This window comes from Phasianus colchicus, chromosome Z (assembly GCF_987193195.1).
Source record: "Phasianus colchicus chromosome Z, bPhaCol1.hap1.1, whole genome shotgun sequence".
Classification (NCBI taxonomy): domain Eukaryota; kingdom Metazoa; phylum Chordata; class Aves; order Galliformes; family Phasianidae; genus Phasianus; species Phasianus colchicus.
This window is the reverse complement of record NC_143476.1, coordinates 19,105,315-19,132,419: the sequence shown is the minus strand read 5'-3', so window position 1 is coordinate 19,132,419 and position 27,105 is coordinate 19,105,315. Positions and strand designations below refer to the sequence as shown.

General features: G+C 37.8%; 1 protein-coding gene across 1 annotated transcript; it reads left to right on the top strand.

Moving 5' to 3' along the window:
* The first annotated feature begins 17,892 nt into the window (after positions 1-17,892).
* Positions 17,893-21,346, top strand: LOC149912681 (uncharacterized). The gene has a single exon (XM_090131672.1). The coding sequence runs from the start codon at positions 18,091-18,093 to the stop codon at positions 21,109-21,111; it is 3,021 nt and encodes a 1,006-aa protein (XP_089987798.1). The 5' UTR covers positions 17,893-18,090; the 3' UTR covers positions 21,112-21,346.
* The last annotated feature ends 5,759 nt before the right edge of the window (positions 21,347-27,105 follow it).

Genomic DNA, 27,105 nt, shown 5'->3' with positions numbered 1-27,105 from the left:
GCTTTTATAGCTTATTGATTTTTATATTTTCTGATGTATTAGGGCAATTTTTCAAATGTATCCGCCTTACCTTGATATCTTGAGTGTGGAGAGAGGATTTCACATTTATTAGCTTTGCTTCGGTGAAAAAAAAATACAGCAGTAGAAGTACTTCTGTGATATCTCAGGGATATAAATGGTTTCAGTATAAAAAAAAATCAATTTTCAGAATAAAATTCAAAGCTTGTGTGCAAGTGTTACATAAAAAGCAGACAACAAGGGATGCACTTTCCCAAGTAGGTAACAAAGATGATTTCAAAAAGTACAGTTTTGAATTTCAGTTAACGTCACTGATGCTCAGTACTTTCCAAATAGGAAAGTTTTATCTTATTGGAGAGCATATAATACAGTAAATATTTTTTAATATCTATGATCAACCTTGACAGCATTAGAAAAAGAAAGCAACAGAAAAGTCTTCTACAAAAGAAGCAATATTTCCTCAGATCAGAGGTAATAAAGTAATGTATGAATTGTTTCATGGAAATAATTTTGATTTCATTGAGAGAGGGGCATAACTTTTTAAACACTATAAACAGAGAATTATATACAAAAAGCAAAGTATATATAATTGTTCCAGGAACGCAGATTGACCTCTACGTCCAGGATTACTTATCAGCTGAGACATAATCCTATGATAATTTTGTGTATACCAATATACCCTAAGAGCGATTTTATTGTTGTTATCAAGTAAGTTGTAATAGAAGGTTCTCTTCACTTCATTAATTTCTTGCATTTTTCTGTTCCTATGTGCATGTATAATACATTTTTCTAGCTCTTTGTTCCACTCCTGTTTTACTAATGTTTCCATTAATTCTTCAGTGGATAATTAGAAACTCATAGTTTTGCTGATCACCTCTCTACAAGATATAAGGATTTCTAGCATGTTAGACAGAGCCGGTACTTCTTGCTTGCCTTCAATGAATTGTTAATTTTAGGTGCTCTATCTTCAGTTATTATCTTACAATTCATATTTTCCAGGTCACAGTGAATCTCATTTAACAATTCACTAATTTTGATGGCATTGTTTGCTGACTGCAGTCTCTGTAGAAATAGAGAAGCTGATTTTTTTTTTTTTTTTTTTCAGATTCACTTTGTTATTTCTTAAAAACTATCCTTGTGATACAAGTCAAATATAGAATGAGGGAAGAAATTTATGTTTTAAGTCATGAAACAATTATTCAATTGTATGATTGATCTAGGATACTATTTAAGAATACTCTGGTTTCTCTTCAGATCGATTCTGTAAGAATATGAGAGATATCTGTCTTTCCCTCCATTTCTTTTTAGACTAATTATCATGTTGTGCTCGAACGAAGAAGTAGAGACAACTTCCCCTGACTACTCTACAAATGTTTGAATAATATATTTTGCAAAGTTGTTATCTCAGGTCTCTCTCTATGTGTCTACCATAAATAGACATTGATTGGCTCCATAAATACAAAAGTATAATGGGTAATACATAAATATCCTCCATTGATGTGAACTTATGTATAAAAACAAATTTTTGCAACTTTTCCTCTAAAGTAATTAAACAAACAAACAAACAAAACAAACAAGGAGAGGGCAACAGATTTTGAATTTTAACTCTGTGTATCATTCTCATGATTGCTTAATTATTTTAAGTTCTCATATATAATGCATTTTTTTCATTACTTCTCTGGAACTATTTGATGCCAAAAACCCCAGTTTCCACATATAACGCACAGTAAAATAATTTCTGTCTAGCATTCTGTTGTTGCATTGCCACAGTTACTAATAATTATTATTGGAAACAGGAGCCAAATAAATGTATTGGCATGTTATGTTGATGGTGGTGCAATTTTTGTTCTTAAAAATTATGATGGAAATTAATTTCTGTCCTATAATCTCCTAGTCAAGGCCAAAGCAGAATAATTAAAATAAAGCAGTAGATTATACATGAAATGTTGTCTCCTAGGACAAATTCTATAGATTTACTAGAAAGAGAACCTATTAGGACCTACGCCATATTTATTTCAGTTGCTAAAAACAGTTCCTGTATTTCTTGAAGTGAGAGAGCATGTATAGACCTGAATCAGTCAGTATGACTATTCTATATGAAAGTTAAATTTCTGCAGTGAGAAGGGAAAACAAGATCAGAAAACGTCCATTCTTGTACCATTTGCTGAAACTTGCCAAGGACTTGCCATGTTTTTTTCTTTTCCTTAAATCACAGGAGCTTCTTCTTTGTTACTATCTCCTTAATCTGCTTTGTCATGATGACATTGTAAAGTAAACAATACACTACTTCATCATTATATGTCTGATGTCATCAATAAATTGACCTCTGCTGCTTTCACTGGTTATCAGAAGATCAATTTGTTTTGAACCTCTTGCTTTTAGCATTATTCCTACTGAACAATGGTGGTAAGAGTGAAAAAGGAGAAAGAGACTTTACTTCTGCTCATGTTGTTGATATCTGAATGTTATCTGAAGGTAAAACTATAAAGATAGCAACAGCTTATCTGTTTTCTTTCCAAAGCTTCAAACAAATAAATATTGAGGCATGTTACATTCTTCTCATATATGTCTACCTAAATTTAATAAGTAATAAAATTAGCGTCCCAAAATCATTGCTCAATATAAGCTGGCTTTTATTTATTTCATAGGTAGGTTTACATGTCCTAAATCAACATATTATTCAACATCTTGTGTGAGACTTCTAAATCATTCTTAGTCAGACATAAAAATCTTTGATTTATGCATGATATTTGTTTTATTTGTTTGTCTGTTTTCTCTGAGAGAACAGATTTGGATTTTATGTATGTAATATCTTAACAGTAATTTTCAGTTGTTCTACTATGCTTGTGCCGTGGCAAAGTAAATGTTCTTTTCATTTTTATAGAGCAACAGGACTTGCTGATAAATCATCAAAGCACCTTAAAGCTTCCTCCTTTACTAGAGACAAAAATTTGGAATACCGTGTAATCAAATTCATATCTTAAATTTCTTTCTTCCTAATGAATTCTTATTTTCTTAATGCCTTAAAACAGATGTCACCAATCTTCTCTAAGATACTTTAAGCCTGTTTGTCAGGTTTCTGACCACTGAAGAATTATAGAGATAGATGCTCCATGGCTCTACCAGGAACCCTGACTAGTTCCTCCACAATCTGCTGAATATCAAACCCTAGATCCCATGATTTTGTTTTCCCATGGCTCCTAGTTTTCTCAATCTCAAACAATTCCTGTTTGCTGTAAATCTCAATGCTCCTTTCTTCCCACACCTTTCATGCACAAATTTATTAGTGATGACATGAGAATAAAACCAAGAGAAAATTTGATCTGTCTGTGGTTTTGATTGCTCTAGCTCCCTTTTCTATGTGCTTACTGCAGTTTTCCTTTCTGCTAATGCAGCTCCGGAGTTTTCTTGGATGCCCTCATTCCACAAGGGAAAGAAGTGATGTGCTACTGTGGAAATTATTCCAAAGCAGAGCATGACAGTAAAGGGACTTACAACAGATCTAGTGCATCTCCCTGTGAAATTAAGAGCATTCTTAAACTGAGCTAAAAGTACTTGAGAAGGTAAAGGGAAAAAGACATTGATAATTACTTGTCAGATTAGGCTTAAGTTTGACAGTGTTTTCTTCCCTTAGATTTCCTCTCATTTGCAGCTGTTTCTAATTTCATTGAACTTCAAGAGAAGGCTCCAGGGAGACCTCCTTGTGGTCTTCCAATATTTGAAGGGAGTGTATAAACAGGAGGGCATATAACAGTTTATGAGGGTGGATAGTGATGACAAGGGGGAATGGTTTTAAACTGAGACAGGGGGAGTTTAGGTTAGATACCTGGGGGAAGTTTTTCACTCAGAGGGAGGTAACACACTGAAACAACCGCCCAAGAAGCTTGTGGAGGCCCCATCCCTGGAGACATTCAAAGCCAAGCTGGATGTTGCTCTCAGCAGCCTGATCTGGGGTTGGCGACCCTGCACATAGCAGGGGGTTGAAACTAGATGATCATTATGGTTCTTTTCAACCCAGGCCATGCTATGATTCTATGAGGATAAATTCCTTATCTACACTTTACCCACTTCTCTGACTTCTGCTAGAATTGTCTTAGCTTTATTTTTTGTCATTTTACAAAATGCAATATCAAACCAGATGTTTTCAGCTACTTCAAATTGAATAATAAATTAACATTGATTGCAATACTAGTAATCCTTTCAAACAAACAAATTATTATGTGGCTTCCATATTACTTTCTGGGTAGTGGCCTCAGCAAGGTGATATTTTAAGTTCCCTTTCCTTAAGAAATATTAATTCTCAGTGATACACAATGAACCAAACCAGTGTGCATGTCTGGGACACCTAAATATTGGGAGTGCTTGTAGTAAACAAATATGTTCACTGAAGATGAACTACCATAAAACAAAGCTACTGCATATGCTCTAGATGAAGAATATGCATTAAAATAATAAGGAGAGTTTACACATTTTATACATTTACTTCAAGCATGGTTAAAAGTGTAATATGTGACCAAAAAAGGAGATTTCCTCACTTTATCATGGTAGCCAGAGCTATTTACCTCTTATGTCATAATAAATAGAAAAGTAAAATTAGTCTCTCTCTTTCCTCCCTAAAATTACTTTTCTCTGGAAACAAGTGTCTTCTGTTCTGTGTAGTTTATTTAGGTGGTTTTCAGCTGGTGAATTTTCCAGGCACTTCTCACTAAGCCTACACTGCTACATTAAGTAGTTCTTACCCAAATATAGCAATTCAGCATTTAGCCTTGTTGAACGCCATACAATTGGACACAGCCCATTGATTTTACCCTAGAGCCTTTCTACTCTCAGATAGATTAACGCTTCAGCCCAAATTGGTGTCACCTGCAAACTTACAGGGAGAGCACTAAATTTTCTCATCAATATAACCAATAAAGATATAAAACAAAACTTGCCTCAACACTGAGCCCTGGGGAACATCACTTGTGACCAACTTCTACCCAGATTTAAGTACATTCACAACGACTCTTTGGTTCTGGCCATTTTTTTTTTATTCATCAGACAGTAAAGCCCAAACCATGAGCAGATGGTTTCTCCTAAAGAATGCTACAGGAAAAAAGAATAAAATATTTTGCTAAGGTCAAAATAAACAGTATCCACACCTTTCCCTTTGTCCAGTATGTGAGTCACCTTATCATAGAAGGAGATCAGGTTAGGCAAGTAGTGCCTGCTTTTTAGAAAGCTCTGGTGACTGCCACTGATCACTTGGTGGTCCAGCTGGTACGCAGATTATCTGCTCCATTATCTTACTGGAGTTCTGAATGACAGGCCTATAATTTCCCACATCCATCTTTCTGCCCTTAATATAGATAGACATTACATTCACTAATCTCTAGTCAGTTGGGACTTCCTCATTTAGCTAGGACTGCTGATAAATTACTGTAAATGGTTTGGTGAGCACTTCCGCCAAGTCCTTAGTTCTTAGTTCTCTTAGGTGGATCCCATCTAGCTCCATAGATTTATGTGTATTCAAGTGATGTAGAAGGTCTCCAATCATTTTCCTTTGGATTATAACGACATCATTCTGTTCCCTTTTTCTACCTTCACCTAAAAAAAAAAAAAAAGAAAGAAAGAAAAAAAAGAAAAAAAAAGTCTTTCAAGTAAAAACCAAGATAATGAATGTATAAGAGAACTCAGCCATTTCCTCATCTCTTGTCACTGTGTTTCCCCAAGAATCTAGTAAACGATATTCTTGTTGTTTTTTTCTATTGTTTTGTATCCTTTTACTGCAGAAAAAAACCTGAGTACCTATAAATATTGTATATACTCACATGTATATAAAGGTTTGCAATTACTATGGAAAAGTAGGGTATTACAGAGGAATGGGTAAGAAGTTTGCACTGGCAGTAGCACACTGAATATTCTGTCAGAACAGATTACTTTGATTTGGGGGGATTATGGGCAACCATCTGCAACATATCAGCTAATAAGACTCACATCATCTATCAAGCTTTTTACCTTCACAGGTAGTTCTGTACAAAAAGAGAGATGCAGAATATTAACTATCATTGCAGTATAGCAGGAATAATGCAGATAAACTTGTTTGGTATTCTGTACATACAACAATAAAAACATTTGATTCACTTCTCTCTTGACATCTGAGCTCTTTTGTAAAAGTCACTGTTATTCTGATTAATTATAATAAAGTCTATACTATAAAATGTCATGTACAATAGACATAACTGTTCAAAAATAAGATCAACTTAAAATTGCTTCTTGCAGAAATAGAATCCTTTAAAATGTGAACTATATTCCTATGGAAATATATATATATATATTCCAGGAAAATTATATACTATCATAAACCAATATAAAAGGAGTTTAAATATTGATATATAAAACAGTTTTCTCCTAAAAGAAGTAAGCATTTAGAGCAATTAAGAATGACTCACAAATGTCTGTATCAAAGTCTACAAGGTACATGACTGATGAATATGTAACATATTTGTTAGACAATCAGAAATAATAGCAGTTCATTACAGTCTTCTCTGAAATATAAAGTCAAAAACAAATACACATTTATAAAACTTTATGATAGACACTATATCCCAAAACAACAGTTATGTGTGTAAAAAATAATGAGAGTAGACACTTAATAGCATATAATATATATATAATATATAAATCTTTTTTTTTTTTTTTTCCATTTCATAAAAACTCTCCGTATGTGTTGTTATAAAGTCCAAACCAAGTTTCAAAGAGAAAACTGGAAAAAAATGGTAGACTATTCTCAAGATAAACATTACCCTTACTATTGCAGAAGTCCAATTAAGCATACAAAAGCCATTTTAAGATACTCATGAAAACATTCAACTTAGGAGGTTGATATCTTGACAGACATTATAATCCCAATTCAGTTGCTTAAACAGTGATGTTTAGTGAAACTTGTGGTGCATCAACCTGTCTAGCAAATGCAGAACACAGATTTCTTGCAGAGACACTGCAGATGTTTCAGGTATCCAGTCTTTGAATGAAATACTGAATACTGAAATGCTATAGCAAGACTGATTAAGTGAACATGAATGTCACAAAGCTGCATGCACAGAACAGCAACTCTATAGTTTACTTGGACCCTAAAATTTTAAGACTAACAACAAGCATTTTGTACTACTCCAAAAACAAAACAAAACAAAGAAACAAACAAAAAACTTCCAGAGCTGTTACAATAACTGCACGTGAAAAAGAAAATAATTACAATCCTGAACACTGTAAGCTTTCAGAAATTTTCATGTGAATCACTGTTAATGATAGTCCCATTACAAACTTGTGCTCCAATGACTTTAACAATATGTCTAGATTTACATTCCACAAAGCCTAGGGAGGCTTTTCTTATCAATTTCTGTATGGGGCTATATATAAAAAATCTTAACGGCAGAAGAGATTTCAGGACTGTAGTGGCAGATACATCATTCTTGTACCTAGTCAGAGTACTTCATATTGTTTTGGTTTATTTATTCTGTCCTTCATTTCTGCAAGTTATTTCTTTGTCTCCACATTCTCATCTAAAACCTCTCACATAGGACTTTAAGGATAAATCATATTATCCTTTTTTTTTTTTTTTTTTTTTTTTTTTTTTTAATAATATCAAGAGTTATTGCAGCCATATCTCAAGGATTATATCCAGCTATCTAGAAATGTGAAACAACATCTAAAAGTTCTTTGATGCCATTGTTAAATGCTCAGAATCCTTTCTCAAATAAAACTTGGTTAGCAATATCATTCACATCACTATGACACAAAGAAACCTAAACCATTTGGTGGCCTCTTAAAGAGAAAAGGTAGAATAAAGAGAGAAGAAAGATGGAAGAGAAAAGAAACAAAAGAAGAAAGAAGAATCTGGAAGAGAAGGGAAAATAAACTAAATGACCATAGCACCACATCCAATTTTAGGATGCTGAGCAGGCTAGAAAAGAAGAATTATGATCTCAATTATTAGGCACCAGCCTTCATCAGTGACAGGACTGAATTGTTTCTAGACAAGCCTGAGTGAAAAGATGCTAGAAGTATTTGCCTATATGCATCTGTTCAGTTTTATAAGTCCTTCTAATTCTCAGAACTGGAGTTAGGTGTTTACACACGTATGTGAGTTTTGTCAAAGGACCCCTTGTTTTTAGTAACCCAAACCCTTTGTGTGACTGATTCGCAGTTTGTACTAGCTGGACTGTAAGCTGTCAGTGCTGGGTATTTTGTGATACGAAATGAGGAAGAACTGAAATTTTTGTTCAGACATAGTATAATCAAGTCAGGCACTTCTAAAATAAATGCAGCCTCTGTTCCAGTTAATGACGTTTTGTACTATATCACAGTTTGGTGGAGAAGTGACTTTAATCACATTCTATATCATTACATGTTGTCCTATGTGGATCAGAAGGAGCTCTTGAAAATTTCATTTAACTCACACATCACTAAAGTATATTTCATGAAAAAAGACAGTGTTCCTTAATTCCTGCATCCAGTGAAATACTGATTACTGTTTTTCTTAAATATCAATATATCTTAAATATAAGAAAATATCAGATTTTCTTAAATATCAGAAGATAGTTTTCGTTTAATGGCTTTTCAATGAAAACAGTTAAATCATAAGAAAAGCTCTAAAAGAGTTTCTGGAAAATAACAAATTTTACTAATATTGGTACTAAATTATATAAAACATAATAAAATACTAAATGAATAAAATATAGTGCTAGTATGTAACATAGTACATTAATATTAACTATTCAGAAGTGCACTAGAGATATAAGATTTTTTTTTTTTTTTTTTTTTTGAGATATTGAGTAGTCATCAGGCCAATGATACAGTGAATAACAACTAGTTTTTAGTGACTCATCATTTTCAGTTGAAGACAGAATTTCTACTGTTAATCAAGGCAATATTAAAAAAAAAAAAATGAATAGTAGGCAACAACACCATTTTCTGTAGTTCAAATAACAGATAAATGTGAAAAAAAATAACATTTTAGGGTACTTTTTTTTTTTTTTTTTTTTTTTTTTCCTATTTGTTTCTAAATATTATGGAAGTGATATTACCTGACCATCTTGAAATAAGTGAACAGTGATATGGGATGTTTTCTAGACATTCAATGGTACAAAGTGTAGCAAACTTAGTGGCATTTCTTATAAGAGAAAACGAAACTCTGCATTTTCATTCTAATACGAAATTTCCAAGACCATAGGATGAAACATGTACAACACATGTTTACATCAGGATGTGGCATGTTGTAAATAATGAATTCTTGTTTAAGCTTTCAAAGAAAGAAGGAACTGACTCAAAAATACAAAGCTCTGCTTACTGAATAATACAAGAAAACACACCTTACTGAGCTATCTTATCCTTGTATTACAATGTATCACATATTTCCTATTTTCTTCTGGTACATGTGCTTTGAAAAAAAGCAGAATATTGTCTATTTCAGAAAAAAAATTCTTTATATTTCATAGTGCAAGATGCATAACAGAAAACAACAGATATTCATTCATTTATTTATTTATTTATTTTATAGACAATGTTTGCAACTTGTCTTATATAATACTCACTCTACACTTTCATTAAATATCCACTTACATTGATTTGCATTGTTTATTTTTCAGTAAAGTTGCATGATAATGATATAACCATACTGAGTTGATGGATCAGGGGACACTTTCTATGGTGTATCATTAGTCATTCTTAATTTGTTCAAGTGATAGGATTAATTTCACATAAATGCATCACAAGGGTATATCAGTGGTGGAAGTAGAACTCAAATGTTTTGATGAGGTTCAGTTTGAAATAATTTCATTATACTACATGTACACATAGTACATTCATTCTGGTGTTAATTCTAATATAAATAATTTTGTTGAGTGTGTGTGTGTGTGTTGGGTGTCATTTTTTTTCTTTTGATTGTGTTTGGTGGGTTTTTTTGTTTGTTTGTTTGTTTTTGTTTTTGTTTTTTCCCCTTCAATAAATTGAATGCTATCATCTTCCAGTTTTCTGTAGGCTTGTTCATGGAAAGACGCTACAACAAATTATCCTACTAACTCTGCTTACTATTTAATTATTATTATTTGGTACAGACAGAGAGAAGTAAAAATGATCCTTGATTTTATGAAGACTTAAAAGATTTACCTTAGAGCTGAATTTGAAGGTGCTGCAAGTTCTTCGTATAGATCTTTTGTCATTCCATTCTCCCCTCCCCCGAAGAACGGAAAGACAGAAAAAGCATCAGGTTCAAATATCACAATGCAAAATTATCAAAACTGTTCAGTAAATTATACTTTTTTTCACAAAACAATTTTTTTTTTTAATTAATTTATTTTTTTTTACCTCTAAGAAAAGGTTCAGACACAGAGACAGTCATACGTACCTTCTGCAGTTAAGTGAGATAAAAATGAGTTTGATAATATAGAAGTCATTATGGTATTTGAATTGGAAGCTTGTGCTCTAGTTCTACCCTACCCTAACACTTAATTTTTCACATAGCAATAATGACAATTAGGAACACTGAAAAATATTTCTATCTAAACTGAGATTACTTCAAATTTCCTGAATCTTCTGAAGCCTAGACTTCATAAGCCTTCCCTTTCAAAATAAAAATCTTTCATATTTTAACACCTTCACAACATAAAATCTTAGCAGAATGTATTCATATACTACATGGCAGGGTCAGAGAAAAGAATGTCCATTGTTGCCACAGTTCCTGTATGGATATTGAATGGCTGTGCTGACAACAAAACATTTGAAGCCTTCAAAGCCCTGCATCCTACATACTATGAGCAAGCTCACGTGACATTCTAATGAACAACAACCATAGTTTATTTATCTCAGCCAAATCTATTGAGTTTGCATGTAGTCTTAATGTGTTTATTATTAAAATGCTTTCAGATGTGTTATTTGTGCAAAGATCATTAAGATGATTCTAGGAATTAAAACTCCCATTTCATTCCAGTCTTGGCTAGGTCTAATTCCCACCTTCACTAACATCATCTGTTCTTTCATGATATGAACTCTGAAGTTACTATTTAAATGCAATTAATTAAAAAATAAATGAATAAATAAAATTATATATCTTCTAATAGGTGGCAATTTTTAAACAGAAGTCTCTTTTGCACATAGGAAGGTATGGTTTTTATGAAATAGAAACCAAGTGCAGTGATTCTTCAAATGAAGCCTGTAACTATAGTTATAGTAGGCAAGCATTTGTGACATAAGTATAACATTCAATATGTCTGATCAGCAGATAGAATTACTGGCTTAGCATATGGAATGTAATACAAAAGATACAAAAGATTGTATCACCAACATGAAAAGGTTCAGAAAAAGCAAAACTAAATGTGTAGATTGAAATAGAAAGAGTTCAAGAGTTTGTTCCTTAATTGTCATGACCAACTATAAATTATAAAGGTGATTTTTTAAATTATTATTATTATTATTTTTTTTAACACTATTGTATTCATGTGCTAATATCTTGGAATAAAGAGAAATATAAACATGTTCTATGATCAAGGTTGGAAAAGACCACCAAAATCACCCAGTACAACCCCTACCACCAATACTGTTTACTAAACCATGTTCCTTAGCAGCACCACATCAACCACCCCCCTAGGCAGCCCATTCAAGTGTCTGACTACCCTTTCTGAGAAGTTCTTCTCATCAAACCTGAACCTCCCCTGGAACAACATGAGGACTTTTCCTCCAGTCCTATTGCTGCTTACTGGGAGGAGAAGCCAATCCCTACCTCACTACAACCTCCTTTCAGGTAACAGTAGAGGGAACTATAGAGGAAAGCATGTGCCTCCTCTTCTCCAGACTATACAATTCCAGACAAAGAACTGGGGATGATCAGCTCCCTGGTTCTGTTGATTGCACTGTTTCTGATACAAGCCAGAATGCTGTTGGCCATCTTGGCCCTCTGGGCTCATTTCTGGCTCATGTTCAGCCAAGTGCTAACCAAAGACCCCAGGGTCTTTTCATCTTTGCAGTCTTTCAGCTACTCTGCCCCAAACCAGTAGCATTGTCTGGGACTGTTGTGATCAAATATTCTCCAGGTAGTGTTTTTCCATCTCCTTTCTATATTCTCCGTCTGTGTAAGAAATATATAACATTTTATAAAGTTAAGATTAACATTTATCTAATTTATTTTCAGTTATATTATTATATTCTATGTGAGGATTAATGTAATTTTGTAAGATGATTTCTGATTATTTGGTAACAGCATTCTGCATGAGTTGTCATTTCAGGCTTGTTCAGGTATGCAATATAAGATAGTTTAATATACTTTATCTGACTGTCCTGGCTTCAGATGAGATAAGTTGATTTTCTTCCTAGTAGCTGATATGTTGCTATGTTTTAGATTTAGGATAAGAATAAATTTGATAACCCTCCAGTGATAGTTGTTCTTGAGCTGTTCTTAGAGTAATTGAGGATCTTCTGGTTTTTATGCTGACCTACCAGTGAGGAGGCTGAGCTTCACAAGAAGCTGGGACAGGACAGAAACAGGACAGCTGACCCAAACTGGCCAAATAGATATCCTATACCCTACAATATGGTGCTGCTTTGGGGAGATCTAGCTAGGGGAGTGACTACTGCTTGGAAACTAGCAGGACATGTGCTGGGGAGTATGTCATGTATGGAAACTACACTTCACTTGTAAGAGTGAAGCAGCAATATAATTATTGATGCTATATGGTGTTTTAAGAAAGCTTAAACATAAATGAGACAGCTATTTAGCATGATTTAAGATGGCAAGGTTCATTTGGTTATTTACTGCATGGAGAGTGGAGTTAAACACACTCATCCAGGAGACCCACCCAGTGAATCAGGAAGATCCCTTTGCTTTCTAAACTCCTTCTCACAGGACTGACTACTAATCTCACATTTGGCTACCAGTTTATGCCTAAAGGATTATACATGCAGGATAAAAAATACAATACAATAAGATACAATCTTAGCAAAAATAACAAAGCTTAAGCTTTAATTACTCATTTATGGAGGATCTGAGACAAAAGGCAAGGAGCCTTTTGATACCAAGCTGTAAGGAACCTTTGTAGCAGCTGAAACCTCAGTAGGAATCCCTACTCAAGAGCAGATCCTGCAATACCGCCAGTTGCCATGAAGAAGAGGTTAAGGAGTTCTTGAGCTGCTCACCCCTTATGGGGTAAAATGGTTGACTCATAGTCATAGTTTTGGTGCGTGCTCTATTGGCCCTCAACATTTGAACCACATATCAAAAAAGTCAGTTAATAATCAATACTCTGTTCATTATCTGCCTGAACAGGGCTTGCATGTAATAGCTAGGATCAAAGAGAAGGATAGGTGGGGGCATGAAGAGCACACCATCACAAGGTGTCACATTGTGCATCATTATTTTTTATTATATTGATGATAGTTGATATTGTTGTTTTTATGCTTATGGTTATTATTAATTTCCATTCCTTTTCTTCCTCTTTGTTGCAACCTACAGATTTTACCTTTTTCTGTTTCTCTCATCCCATCCCATTTGGGGGAAATGAGAGTACAACTGTGTGATGCTTAGCTCCCTGATAGATTATAGCTCAATACTTGCTCTATTAAGATGGGAAGAAAATAAAAAAATAAAAAAAAAAAATCTGTACACTGAGCGTATGTTCCATTTCCTTTTAAGTATATCTGTCACACTTAAGAAATTTTCTTACTAATTATTTATTTTCATTGGTGCTGTCTTGAAAATGTTGTAGTTACAGGGTTTGTTTGCTTGTTTGTTTTAATATTCTTCTCATCTTAATAGAAAGTTCCATCTTTTGAGTAATAAAGCTTATTTGAAACATTGTCATTTAATTATCAGTTGAAGTTACGTTCTACTAGGATTTGTATGTTTGCTTCAAACTTGGGAATAATAAAATATAACTGCATGTGCATTCAAATTAAGAGTATATTTTTATTTACTCGTGACTGAATAGTCTGCTCTGTAAGGTGAGCCTCAATTTCTAGTCCACTGAAGTGTTAACTTGAATTTCTTGACAAAACTCATGCAAAATTGTGCTGTGTGTTTTCTGCCAGGAAGCAAATGTGTATAATTTCTAGAACCTCATTGAACATTTTCTTGTTCCATAGAGATTCTCCAATGACTGTTTTTTTTCATACATGTAAACAGAGAGTTGTTTAAGGAATTGATAATTGTTTTCCATATTAAATTTGTCAATGTGCAACAGATTCACAGCTTTGTCTGAGATCTGATTATATAACATAATTTGTTCTTCAGTGGACGATAATGGAATCATGGGATCACAGAATCATAGAATCATAGAATCGCTCAGGTTGGAAAAGAACATAAAGATCATCAAGTCCAACCATGACCTCACCATACTACCCTAACTAACAGCCGTCCACTAAATCATAGAATCACCAGGGTTGGAAAAGACCCACAAGATCATTCAGTCCAACCATTCACCCAACACCAGTAGTACTCACTAAACCATGTCCCTCAGTACAACATCCAAACGTTCCTTGAACATCTCCAGGATCAGTGACACCACCACCTCCCTGGGCAGCCCATTCCAGTGTCTGATCACTCTTTTCAGAAAAGTTGTATTTCTTAACATTCAGCCTGAATCTCTCCTGGCACAGCTTGAAGCCATTCCCTCTAGTTCTATCACCAGTTACATGAGAGATGAGGCCGACAACCAGCTCACTACAACCTCCCTTAAGGTAGTTATAGAGAGCAATAAGGTCTCCCCGAGAAGAACCCACTCCAGGGTCTCAACATCTTTCTTGCTGTGAGGAGCCCAAAACTGGACACAGTACTCGAGGTGCAACCTTACTAGTGCTGAGCACAGAGGGACAATCATTTCCCTGTTCCTGCTGGCAAGCCAGGATGCCATTGGCCTTCTTGGCCGCCTGGACACACTGCTGGCTCATGTTCAGCCAAGCATCAATCAGTACCCGCAGGTCCATTTCCTCTATACCGTCTTCCAGTCACTCCATCCCAAGCCTGTAGCATTGTGTGGGGTTGTTGTGGCCAAAGTGTAGGACCCGGCATTTGGTCTTGTTGAAACTCACCCCATTGTGCTTCAGCCCAGCCATCCAGCCTGTCCAGATCCCTCTCTAGGGCCTCGCTACCCCCAGGCAGATTGACACTTCCAGTCAACTTGGTGTCATCGCAAACTTACTGAGGGTGTACTCAATGCTCTCATCCAGATTATCAATAAAGATATGGAAGAGGACAGGCACCAGCACCAACACCTGAGGAACACCACTTGGTCATCAGCTGAGTTTAACTCCATTCACTACCACTCTCTGGGCCTGGCCCTCCAGCCAGTTCCTTATCCAGCCAGGAGTGTACCAAGAGTGTACCAAGAATGTCCAAGCCAAGGGCTGCCAGCTTCCGTGGGAGAATACTATGGTAGACAGTATCAAAGGCTCTGCTAAAGTCTAGGTAGACTATATCACCAGCCTTTTCCTCATCTACCAGATGGGTCACTGGATCATAGAAAGAGTTCAGGTTGGTCAAGCAGGACCTGCCCTTTGTGAACCCATGCTGGCTAGGCCTGTTCCCACAGTTGTCCTGCACACGCCACATGACCTCCCTCAAGACCATCTGCTCCATAACCTTTCCTGGCAACAAGATCAGGCTAATAGGCCTGTAGCTCCCCAAATCCTCCTTACAACCCTTCTTGTAAATGGGAGTCACATTGGAATATAAACATAAATGAAAGTTAATTTGAATTCATTAACTGCAAGACTAACTAAGAAATGTTCCTTGATTCATAATCCTAAACTGTAATTCCACAGTGAGTGATGCCTACCTTTTTCAGCTTAATATTAATTTAAAAGCAGTACATTTAGAATGATGCTGTAAGGATGCTTAAACTTTAAATAAGGTGCTGTCTGCTTCATTTGATTTTACCAGCCTTCGTTGTCTCTTAGATATTAGAGGTGATAAATATTTGTTACCAGAGGACACTGTGGGAGGAAAGTGTGCGGAAATACATGGAATAGAACTTTTGCAATAAAATCAGTATTTTCACAACTATTTTGAAGACTTTTAGAATATTGCTTCTTAAGCCTGTCCAGCTCTCTTCAGTTGGTATTCCTTCCTTCCACTGTATCAAGTGTATCACTTAGGTTTCATCTGCTAACCTGCTGAGGACGTGCTCAATCACAATATCTAAGTAAAAGATAAATAAATGGAAGAGCACAGATCCCAGGATGCTTTTACAGGCCATTGAGAAGCAGGAGAATTCATGAAATAAAAGTGAATAAAATCAGTCTTATGAACAACAAATAAGGTGATGGCTAGTTCTCCATTTATTTACCAATGAACTAGATATGTGTGAATATTTTTTAAATATTCTTAGAAATTCACAATCTATTTACAGATAATGACAAAAAAAAAAAAAAAAAAAAAAAAAAAAAAAAAGGCTTAAATTTCTTAAAGGTAATGCCACTGAAAACAGATCTCTTAGCCAAACAGTAAGTATGTTTCTGAGTTCTCTTGGAAAACACTATATTAAAGAGAAAGAAACAAGCAATATCATGTTAGAGGTGTGAGAAAAAAACTAAATTGAAATGCTTAGGAAATACAGTAGTTGCAAAGAGAAGATTTATGTTTTTGCTTGCAGCCAAACTTGTACTTTGTTTTATATGCAATTGCTATGAAAATTCTTTCTCAAAATGGTCTTTCAAGTATAATACTCCTTAGGTATGAAGAATTTCATACAAATAGTTCGTATAAAAACCATATCTGTCTATATCATACAAATTTCACATGAAACATTTAGGAATGCTTCTGAAATATGCTGTTTGTTACTTTGAAATTTTCTTTGTTCATTATTGGCTTTCTCACCCTGTTAAAATAACTGATCTTGCAAGAATATAATGGTTAATGAATGCACAACTATTTCTTTTTTTCTTTTCTTTTCTTTTCTTTTCTTTTCTTTTCTTTTCTTTTCTTTTCTTTTCTTTTCTTTTCTTTTCTTTTCTTTTCTTTTCTTTTCTTTTCTTTTCTTTTCTTTTCTTTTCTTTTCTTTTCTTTTCTTTCTTTTTTTTTTTTCTTTCTTTTTTTTTTTTCTTTCTTTCTTTCTTTTTTTTTTTTTTTTCTGGCTATCCTTTCCTATAATCAAGTATTTTCATCTGAAAGACGTATGGCATTGCCAGTATTGCTTTTGTACTTTATACACCCTAAGAAGTAATTCAGTGTTTGGATATATATTGTTTTCCTTTTGTTTTCCTGTTGTTGGGGCAATTTGCAGACTGTTTAAATTTAGAATAGTTAATGCATTTTTGAAAGTTATTGTATACAAAACCACTAAAAGAATGTAGTTTAAATCAATGTGGTGTGCTGTACCTGGATATATGATTGAATCATTTACATTACAGTTTATCATCAAAGGCAGAAGTGTAGATTTTGGTTATCTTTGTTTCTCTTATACAGGTACTTCAGATAATAACCTTCCAGTAGCTTTTGTTATGCTAACAAATGGCCCTTAAGTCTTAAAAATAAAATAACGAGCAAAAAACCATAGTCATTTAAATTTTGAAATGGTTGTTCTTTTAGATACTGAATGTAGCATTGATACATTTTGTAATTTCCCATATTTTACTCTGTAAAATTAATATGGATTACCTCTCATCTTCATAAATATCTGTAGTAGGCGTGGCGAGGAAACGGTATGTGACGGGGTCAGGTTTCCTATGCTCAGGGCTTGCCAAACGCTGCCCCACAATAGGACAGCAGGTAAGCAAGGGGTGTGGACAAAGCGGGACAAGAATATTTAAGTGCCTACCACATTTTAATAAACGCCATTTTGCCTCACGCACTCTGGGGTCTGTGTGAGCATTTGGCCCCGGCCCGGTTGGGGTCGGTTTCGCTGGCAAGTGGCGCCCTCGGTTGGCAGAGGACGAACGATGAGAGACTACTACTACAAGTGGTGACCCCGACGTGATCTGCCTATCGAGGGTTAACCACCCGGCGTGCCCGTGAAGCGGAGAAGAGCCTGCGGAGTGGCGGCAGGTCGCTCACGGAAGACACATCGCGGAGAAGAGCCTGTGAAGTGGCGGCAGGTCGCGTGTGTAACCATGGAACAGATTATTAAGGTACTTTTGCAGTTTTGTAAGGACTACTGCGGCAAAAATACCCCTTCAAAGAAGGAGGTAGCCGCGGTGCTTTCGTTTTTAAAAAAGGGAGGGGAGCTGGACTCCCCTCAGCAAGTGCTGGATTCGGGTAGGTGGGATTCGCTCACCTCGGCTTTATGCCAACGCGCCATGAATAACCAAAAGGCTGCTGAACTTAAAACCTGGGGCTTGATACTTGGAGCCCTTAAGGCGGCTAAAGAGGAGGGTAAGCTTAAGGTGGAAAAAGGGGTGGAAAGGGCTCCGGGGGGCGGGTCTTTGCTACCTTGCAGTACTGACGACCAAAGCGTGGCGGACAAGATGGCGACGGTCGCTGCGGCGAAGGGCGGGGAAGAGGAACTCCCGACCGCATGTCTACCAACCGCTCCGCCCACTCCGCCCGCTCCGCCCCCGCCCTACCCTCTGCGGTTGTTATATCCTTCTTTGGAGGAAGAAAAGGCAAGGGCGGGGCTTCGTCCCAAAGGGGGGAGGGACGGGCGTCTGCTGACTGATTGGGCTAAAGTAAAGGAGGAGGCACAAGACCGGGGCCTTGCAAACCCGGAGGCATTTCCGGTAGTGATTTCCGATGATGATAACCCGATCTGGGTCCCGCTGGACCCGAAAGCGATAGCGAGGGTGCTTGAGGCAGTTGAAAAGAAAGGATTGAAGTCCCCCCTGACAATGAACGCCTTGGAGACATTAATATTGCCGGGACCCCTGTTACCATACGATATTGAGAATCTGATGCGCATGATTTTGAAACCGGTGCAGTATACGCTTTGGAAGGAGGAATGGCAGGCTAGACTTAGACAAATGCTGGTTACAGCCCAGAACGATCAGGGGAATCCGCTTCACGCGTCTAACCTGCAGAGATTGACGGGTAGTACGCCGGGTATGATCACTGCACATGCCCAGCTTACGGAGCTGAGGCCCGGGGAACTAATAGCCACTACAGACGCTGCCCTTGAGGCGTTCAGAAGGCTCGCAAGAAATGCTGAGCCATCTACTCCGTGGACGGAGATTGCACAAGGTCCCACTGAATCCTTCCAGGATTTTGCGGATAGGTTGATCAAGGCAGTGGAGGGATCGGAGCTGCCTAGGGCAGTGCACGGCCCCGTGATCCTGGATTGCCTCTATCAAAAGTCGAGCTCGGACGTACGGGCTCTATTACGGGTGGCGCCAGACAGGTTCCACACCCCCGGTGAGGTCCTTAAGTATGTGATGGACAAGCAAAAGTCTCAATCATCAGTGGCAAGCGAGGTTGCTGCAGCAGTAGCTGAGGTGATGCTAGCGCATGGGGTTGCCGGGCGGCAGAGTCCAGATCGCCCGCCTGGGCCATGCTTCAGGTGCGGTCAATTAGGTCATTTCAAGGCACAGTGTAAGAGCAACGGGGGTATAGTGTGCCAAATGTGCGGGAGGAGAGGTCACACTGCACCGCAATGTAGAGCTCGTGGGCTGCGATCTCGAGGTAGGGGGGATGAGGGCCCCTCTTACGATTCACGGGATTCTCAGGAAAGGCGGGCTTTGGATCTAGGCCTGCCACTAGCTGCGCTATCGTTGAGCTGCGGGGAGCGCCCCTTGGTGAAGATTACAGCCGCAATTACGGAGCTTCCCGCTGGCTCCCCAGGGCCGCGATCTATTTTCCTTACCGCCCTGGTGGACTCAGGAGCGGATGTGACGGTTTTTGCGGAGTCCGACTGGCCGCCCACGTGGCCAACGGGGGCCACTCAAACTATAGTGGGAGTGGGGGGAACTGCTCCAACGCGGAGGTCAGCCAAGCAGATCGAGATAATCGTGGTCAACAGAGACGGTTCCCTGGAGAAGCCCGTCCTGCTAACCCCGCTGGTAGCGCAGGTACCGGGAACCCTGTTGGGGCGAGATTACCTGCGGGGTGTGTCTGCTCGGATACAACTGCAGGCCTTAATTGCCCGGTGGGCAGGCACAGATCCGCGGCTGAAGCCATACAACGAGACCTCTTGGACTGTGGTCAGTCCTGTGAACACGGAGGCTTTCTCCATTACTTCGGGTTATTGCGGGTATACCAAAAATGAAACACGGGTCTTCACAGGGCGCAATACAACCTGCTTGTCAAAGGGTGGGGTCCTTTCTAAATCTAGCGGTAGATCCTCATTTAATTGTACGGCAGTTTGGGACTTTTATGGGTATGGGTTCACTTTCAAACGGGGGGTCAACGAGGTGCTATGGAATAACAAAACGGCTAAGGCGTTGCCCCCTGGAATCTTCCTGATCTGTGGGGATAGAGCCTGGCAGGGCATCCCGCACAATGCCTTAGGAGGACCCTGTTACCTAGGGGAACTGACATTACTGTCTCCGAATTTCACGACATGGATGCAGTATGGCCCGAGCATCACGGGTCACCATCATCGCCGAAAGCGTTCGAGCCCTCTCCCGGAGAATTGTAACGATGAGGTAGAGTTATGGAGTGCCACAGCACGGATATTCGCATCATTTTTCGCCCCTGGGGTTGCTGCAGCACAGAGCTTGGCTCAGATAGAACGCCTAGCATGTTGGTCAGCTAAGCAGGCGAATTTAACAACATTAATATTGAATGCGATGCTAGAAGACACAAACAGCATTCGGCATGCGGTGCTGCAAAACAGAGCAGCCATCGACTTCTTGCTCCTGGCACAGGGGCATGGATGTGAAGACCTAGAAGGAATGTGTTGCTTCAATCTTAGCGACCACAGTGTATCCATCCATAAAGCGCTGAAAGCCCTGCGAGACCATACGGAGAAGATCCAAGTGGAGGACGACCCCATCGGGGACTGGCTGAGAAGTGTGTTTGGCAACTTTGGAGGATGGGTTGCGAAAATTATTAAGGTAGTTGCGCTAGTATTGCTCGCAATAATTTGTATTGCGGCCATTTTGCCGTGCATAATCATGTGTTTCCAGAATTGCCTCACAAGGATCATGTGGCAAGTTATGGACCAACGGATTCTGTATCACAAAACGAAGGAACAGTTGTGAGAGATGTACTCGCGTTGCGATCGCGCTGTTACGGGATATTCCTGAGCATAGGGAGGGGGAGATGTAGTAGGCGTGGCGAGGAAACGGTATGTGACGGGGTCAGGTTTCCTATGCTCAGGGCTTGCCAAACGCTGCCCCACAATAGGACAGCAGGTAAGCAAGGGGTGTGGACAAAGCGGGACAAGAATATTTAAGTGCCTACCACATTTTAATAAACGCCATTTTGCCTCACGCACTCTGGGGTCTGTGTGAGCATTTGGCCCCGGCCCGGTTGGGGTCGGTTTCGCTGGCAAGTGGCGCCCTCGGTTGGCAGAGGACGAACGATGAGAGACTACTACTACAATATCTTATGTAGAAAATTTCATATTTATATGCCTGGATCCTTAAATAAATATTTAGTAATAAAATTTAATATCCCAAATCATTAAGCAAACAGCAAGCCAGTTTTTAAGTCTTTCATTTCAGAATCGTAGAATCAGAGTATCTTGGGTTGGATGAAACCCTGAAGACCATCTAGTTCCAATCTCCCTGCCATGGACAGGATTGCTATTGACTAGATCAGGTTTCCCATGGTCCCACCCAATCCAGCCTTGATCAAATCCAGGGATGAGCATCCACAACTTCTCTGGGCAGCCTCTTCTAGCAATTTACCACTATCTATGAGTAAATAATTTCTTTCTAACATGTAGTCTAAATCTCTCTTCTTTTAGTTCAGTGTAGTTTAGCTCTCTTTAACTACTGTATGGCTGTAATGATTCTCCCTTAAGACATCTCTACTCCAAGATGAACAAGGCCAATTCTCTCAATGTTTCTTCATAAGAAAGGTGTTCCAGATGTCTGATGTGACTGTTTGGATTAGCTTCAAAAGCACCATGCCTTTCTTGCACTAACCTCATGAGGGCAGAGTAGAGGGGGGCAATCACTTCTGTTGCACTGCAAGCCTCCCCTCTTTGGATGTAGCCCAGGATATAGTTGGCTTACTGGGCTGCAGGTACACACTACTGGCTCGTTGAACTTTTCATGCACCAGAACTCCCAAGTCCTTATCTGCATTGCTGCTCTCTATGAATTCTTTTCCCGTCTGTCAAAAATACCTGGAATTGCTGTGATGCAAGTGCAGCATCTTGTACTTGAAATTTTTGAACTTCACTCAGAGCATGTAGGCCATGCTCAAGCTTTTCCAGGTCTCTTTGGATGGCATTCCTTCCTTGTATTTCATTAATTGCTGAAAGAGCACCAGTCCCAAGACAGACATCTGAAGGACACCATTTTCTACTAGTCTCCACTTGGAAATGGAGCCACTGACTGCAACTCTTTGGCTGCAGCCATCCATTCAACTCATTATTCATTGGATTGTTCTCCTTTCAAATTTGTATCTCTGTTTGAGGTGAGACCATATAAAAGGCCTTGCAGAATTTCAGATGTCCCCTTGTTAACTGATACACTCACTCCTATGCAAGAGGCCACCAGACGGGTCAGGTACAATTTGCCCCAGGTGAAGCTATCCCAGTGCTTGCTCTAGTGTTCTGTCACCCTCAAAATAAAAATTTTCTTAAAGTTCACACGAAACTTCCAGTGTTCTTGTTTGTGCCCAATGCCCTTGTCCTGTTTTTGGGCACCACTGAAAAGAGCTCAGCCCTACCATCTCTACTCCATTCCTTCAGATATTTATAAGTGTTGATAAGATCACCTCTCAGTCTTCTCTGAGCTAAACAGCCTCAGGCCTCTCAGCCTTTCCTCATGAGAGAGATTTGCTAGTTCCCTCATCAGTTCTGTAGCCTTCTGCTAGATTTTTTTTTTCCAGTAATTTCCTGTCTTTCTTGAACTGTGGAGCCCAGAGCTGGGCACTCTATTCCAGATGTGGCCTCACCAGGGCAGAGAAGAGACCTCCTGGGCTCATTCTTTTTAACGTATCATGGGAGACAAATGCCCTTCTTGGCCACGAAGGCACACTGCTAGCTCATGGCTAACCTGTTGTCTATCTAGACACCAAGGTCTTTCTCTTCAGAGCTCCTTTCCAGCAGGTTATCCCCCAACCTGTATTGTTGCATGTGATTGTTCCTCTCCACATGTCAGACTCTACACTTGCTCTTTTTGAAGCTCATCAGGTTCCTCCCTGCCAGCACTCCAGACTAGCCAGGTCTTGCTGAATGGCAAGACAGCGGTCTGATATGTCAGCCACTCCTTCCAGCTTTGCTTCATTTGCAAAGTTGTTGAAGGTGGACTCCAGAATCTTGACGCAGATGTTGAACAAGACTGGGCCAGTACTGCCCCATTGGGAAGAATATTAGCTACAGACTTTCAACTAGACTCTGTACTGCTGTTTCTGACCATCTGACCTCTTTCAGTCAGACAGCTCTCAGTCCAACTTACTGCCCACTTTTCTATCCCATACTTACTAGGATTCATTACCACATCTGAGACAGCTCCAAAAGCGTTGCTGAAGTCAAGATACAAAATATCCACTTCTCTCCCCTCATCTATCCAGCTGGTGATGAAATCACAGAAAACTACTAAGTTGTCTGAGAAATATTTCCACCTTATTGATCCTTGTTATCTACTCCCCATAACCTTCTTTTCATCAGCTTGCTTGGAAATGGCATCCAGAACAAGCTGCTCCATCACCTTTTCAGGGATGTGTCATGGTTTTGGTTTTCAGAAAAGCTGCTTTCAACCGGCTTCTAAAGTAGTCTGCTCCTTTGGAATACTCAAGTTTCATTTCTTTTATTGTCTGTTTCGGGCGGTAGCATGGGGTACTGCATATGTTTCAAGCCACCCAGTGGTCGCCTCTACCATGGTAAGCACATAACACTTACCACTGCGGGATCGCTCTTAGAGAGCTTCGTTAGGGAGCATTATCAGTAGTTCAGGTTTTTGTGCTGGGAAACTTGACCTTGAAAGACCAGGCATTGGTTGTGCTGCTTTGTTGGCTCTTCAGAGCGGGGTGGATCCTCTCTGGAGGCAAAAACAGTACCGCGGAGAGGTTTGCCCTTTCCAGAAGCTGGAAGAACCCAAACTGCTTTTCCCAACTTGGAGAACTCTGATAAATTATTTGCATTCATATATATATTTTAAGAAATGTATTTAAACATTATTTTATGGTGTGGCTCTTTTTTTTTTTTTTTTTTTTTTTTTTCTCTTTCAATATTGAAACTTCCCTCTCCACCATGGAATATGAAAAGAAAGCAAGCTATCTCACTTAATCTCTTTGTGATGACTGTACCTGTGGTAAGGAGAAAAATCTGATTCTCTATAACTGGAAGGCAAAAGAGATCGAATTTTCAGTACAATTGGTTGGAAGAATCATGGTGTCTAAGAGTGATTGTTCATTTTCTGTGAGCTCCTGAGGAAATACCTGTGCTACTCTTAAGCTTGACATGTTGATTAACTAGAACATTTATAGATATGTTTATGGATAAATGAAGTGAATTTATGAGCTACTTTGAACCAGGTGTAAAGGAAACATTAAATGGCATAGTCCTGAAGACACTGTTTGTGTGAATTTGCTCTCAGTTCTGCAAAAGTTGGGGAGAATATAATTTTTGCTTTAACAGAATCTCCTATTTTCTACTCTACAGCTCTCTTAATGAGAAGTTGTAAGAATGTAAGAATTGTGTGGAAGCTCTATATTTAAATCTACAGTTAAAATATAAATCCATATGGGAAGAAAGAGCTTCAAACCGTTCAAAGATAGAGTATGTTTTTAATGTGGAAATCCAACTGAAAATTAACAAACATGTTTCACTTCAACTTAGAATTTAAAAACATCACCACAAACAGACAAACAAACAAAAGAAAGAGCTTCATATAAGTGAAAGTGCCTGTATAAACAAATTAAACATTGGCCTATCATTCTCTGGTCTGTAGCAGAGGGATTGGAAATAGATGATCTTTGAGGTCCCTTATAACGCAAGAAATTCTGTGATTCTGTGATATTCTGTGATAATTTCAGAGAGTTTATGACTACATTTTTTTCTGTCATGGAAATACATCAAAGCATAGATATTTTTGAAGAATCTAGATTGACTGAAAGAACGTAGTAGAAAATAAATATAGAAATAAATATAAATGAAAGACAGCTTCTATGGTCCTAATTTTTTTTTTTTTTTTTTTTTTTTCCAATAAGCATGCAAGTTTCAAAGACTTAAACATACTGCTAATGTACAAGAAGGTGGATGTTACAGTTTCATTTCCTTTTCAGTCTGTGCTTCCATTAACTTTTTTCCCATTTTTCTTTCATTTATTTGCTTTTCCTCCTCTGTGGAGGAGGATCACTGTTAGAAAAGTATTCCTTCCCTTTTACCTCAGTGACAGCTGAGTTTTCATTTGCAATGAATCAGTCATGTCTGTGAAAAGAAATGATAAAGATCTATTTTTTTTTTTTTAGTACTAATTTAAAATTCAAAAAAAGAAAAGCACTCTCATCATAGACACAGGTCTTCATCTTTTGTTTTCATTTTTTAGAGTTTCATACTGAAAATTACCTTTGCGATTGTAAACCTACCGTAATTCTTCCTTTACCATGAAAGAAATGTAAATGAATGAATATAAATATTCATCTGTATGCAGGTATATTCTTCTATCAAATCACTACCATTACAGTGTCAATCTAAATTATGGCACCTGACACTGAAGTTAAGTGAATTTTCTTGCATTTCCTCAAAGCATTAGAAATGGGAAACACAGAATGATTCGTATACAGAACTAATCCTATTCTCAAAATATCCATGAAGATAGAAAAGCCATTTTTAAAGAACCAAAATATCTTTTATTAAAGACAATAATTTTCCTAAAGATGTATGAGGATGCATAATATATGCACAGAATAATAATTTAGATTTTTAGGCTTTTTTTTTTTTTTAACTTGGAACAGAGCAAAATATTTTTCTTATTATGCAATTAAACTCTCAGAAATAATTCTTAAGTAAGATTTGAACTCATAGTGCTCATGAACTTGAGCATACATGAATTTACATGAATTAAGTTGTGAACTCACAGATGAAAAGATTAGAAAAAAAAAATCATTGATTTCCCAGTCAATCATAATTGTTACAAATTGAATCACCACCCAGTTAGTAACTCATGATCAAATATGTCAGTATGTCCATTGACTTAGAGTGATATTCCTAATCTCAGTTACTGAGATGAATCTTTTCATAGTCAAAATGTTTGGTATGTTTTTGTTATTTGCCTTCCAGTTTAATATAAGCTGATTTAATAGGCAACTCACTAATATGTAATGTTTTATTATCATTATTTATTTATTTATTTATTTATTTATTTATTTCCCATCCTTTTTAATGAAAACTGATTTAATAAGCAACTAGCTTTTCTGCCAGCAGAAACCAATCAATAACAGCAATTAGAGTATAGTAGTATAACAAGATAAAATGTAAGTATATCATTTTGTTATTATTATGAGACATCAATCAAATTATATTGTAACTAATCCTTAAGAAATTCAGTTCCAAAATTGCAACTTGGAAAAAACAGATGAAATATGTTGAGAGAAAGGTTTTGGGCCTTTCAAAGATATAACTCACATGAATTTTCTGATTAAAGATTTCCTGAACTATATGTTCCTTACTCTGTTTTTTGGTTTTTGTTTTTTTTTAGGGGGAGGGAGGAGGAGGGGGAAAGGGATGGAAGAAAAATGTGTGTGTGTTGATACGTACTTATTTTTACAGTCTCATTTTTTTCCTGGTGCTTTTCAGTATATTTTTCAGTGACATCAACAGTAGGATAGAGTATATACCCTCAGTAAGAATGCAGATGATGCCAAGATGCGTGATGTGGCTGACATGTGCAGGGGCTGAGGTGACATTCAGAAAGATGCAGAAAGATTCTAGCAGTGGTTCCAGGAGAACCTTGTTTGGTTCAACAAATCCAAATGCAAGACCTTGTACCTGAGTCACAGCTACCCTAACAATCAATACAAACTGGGGGACAAAAGGATAGAACAACACCCTGTCAAAAGGACTTTGGGGGTACTAGT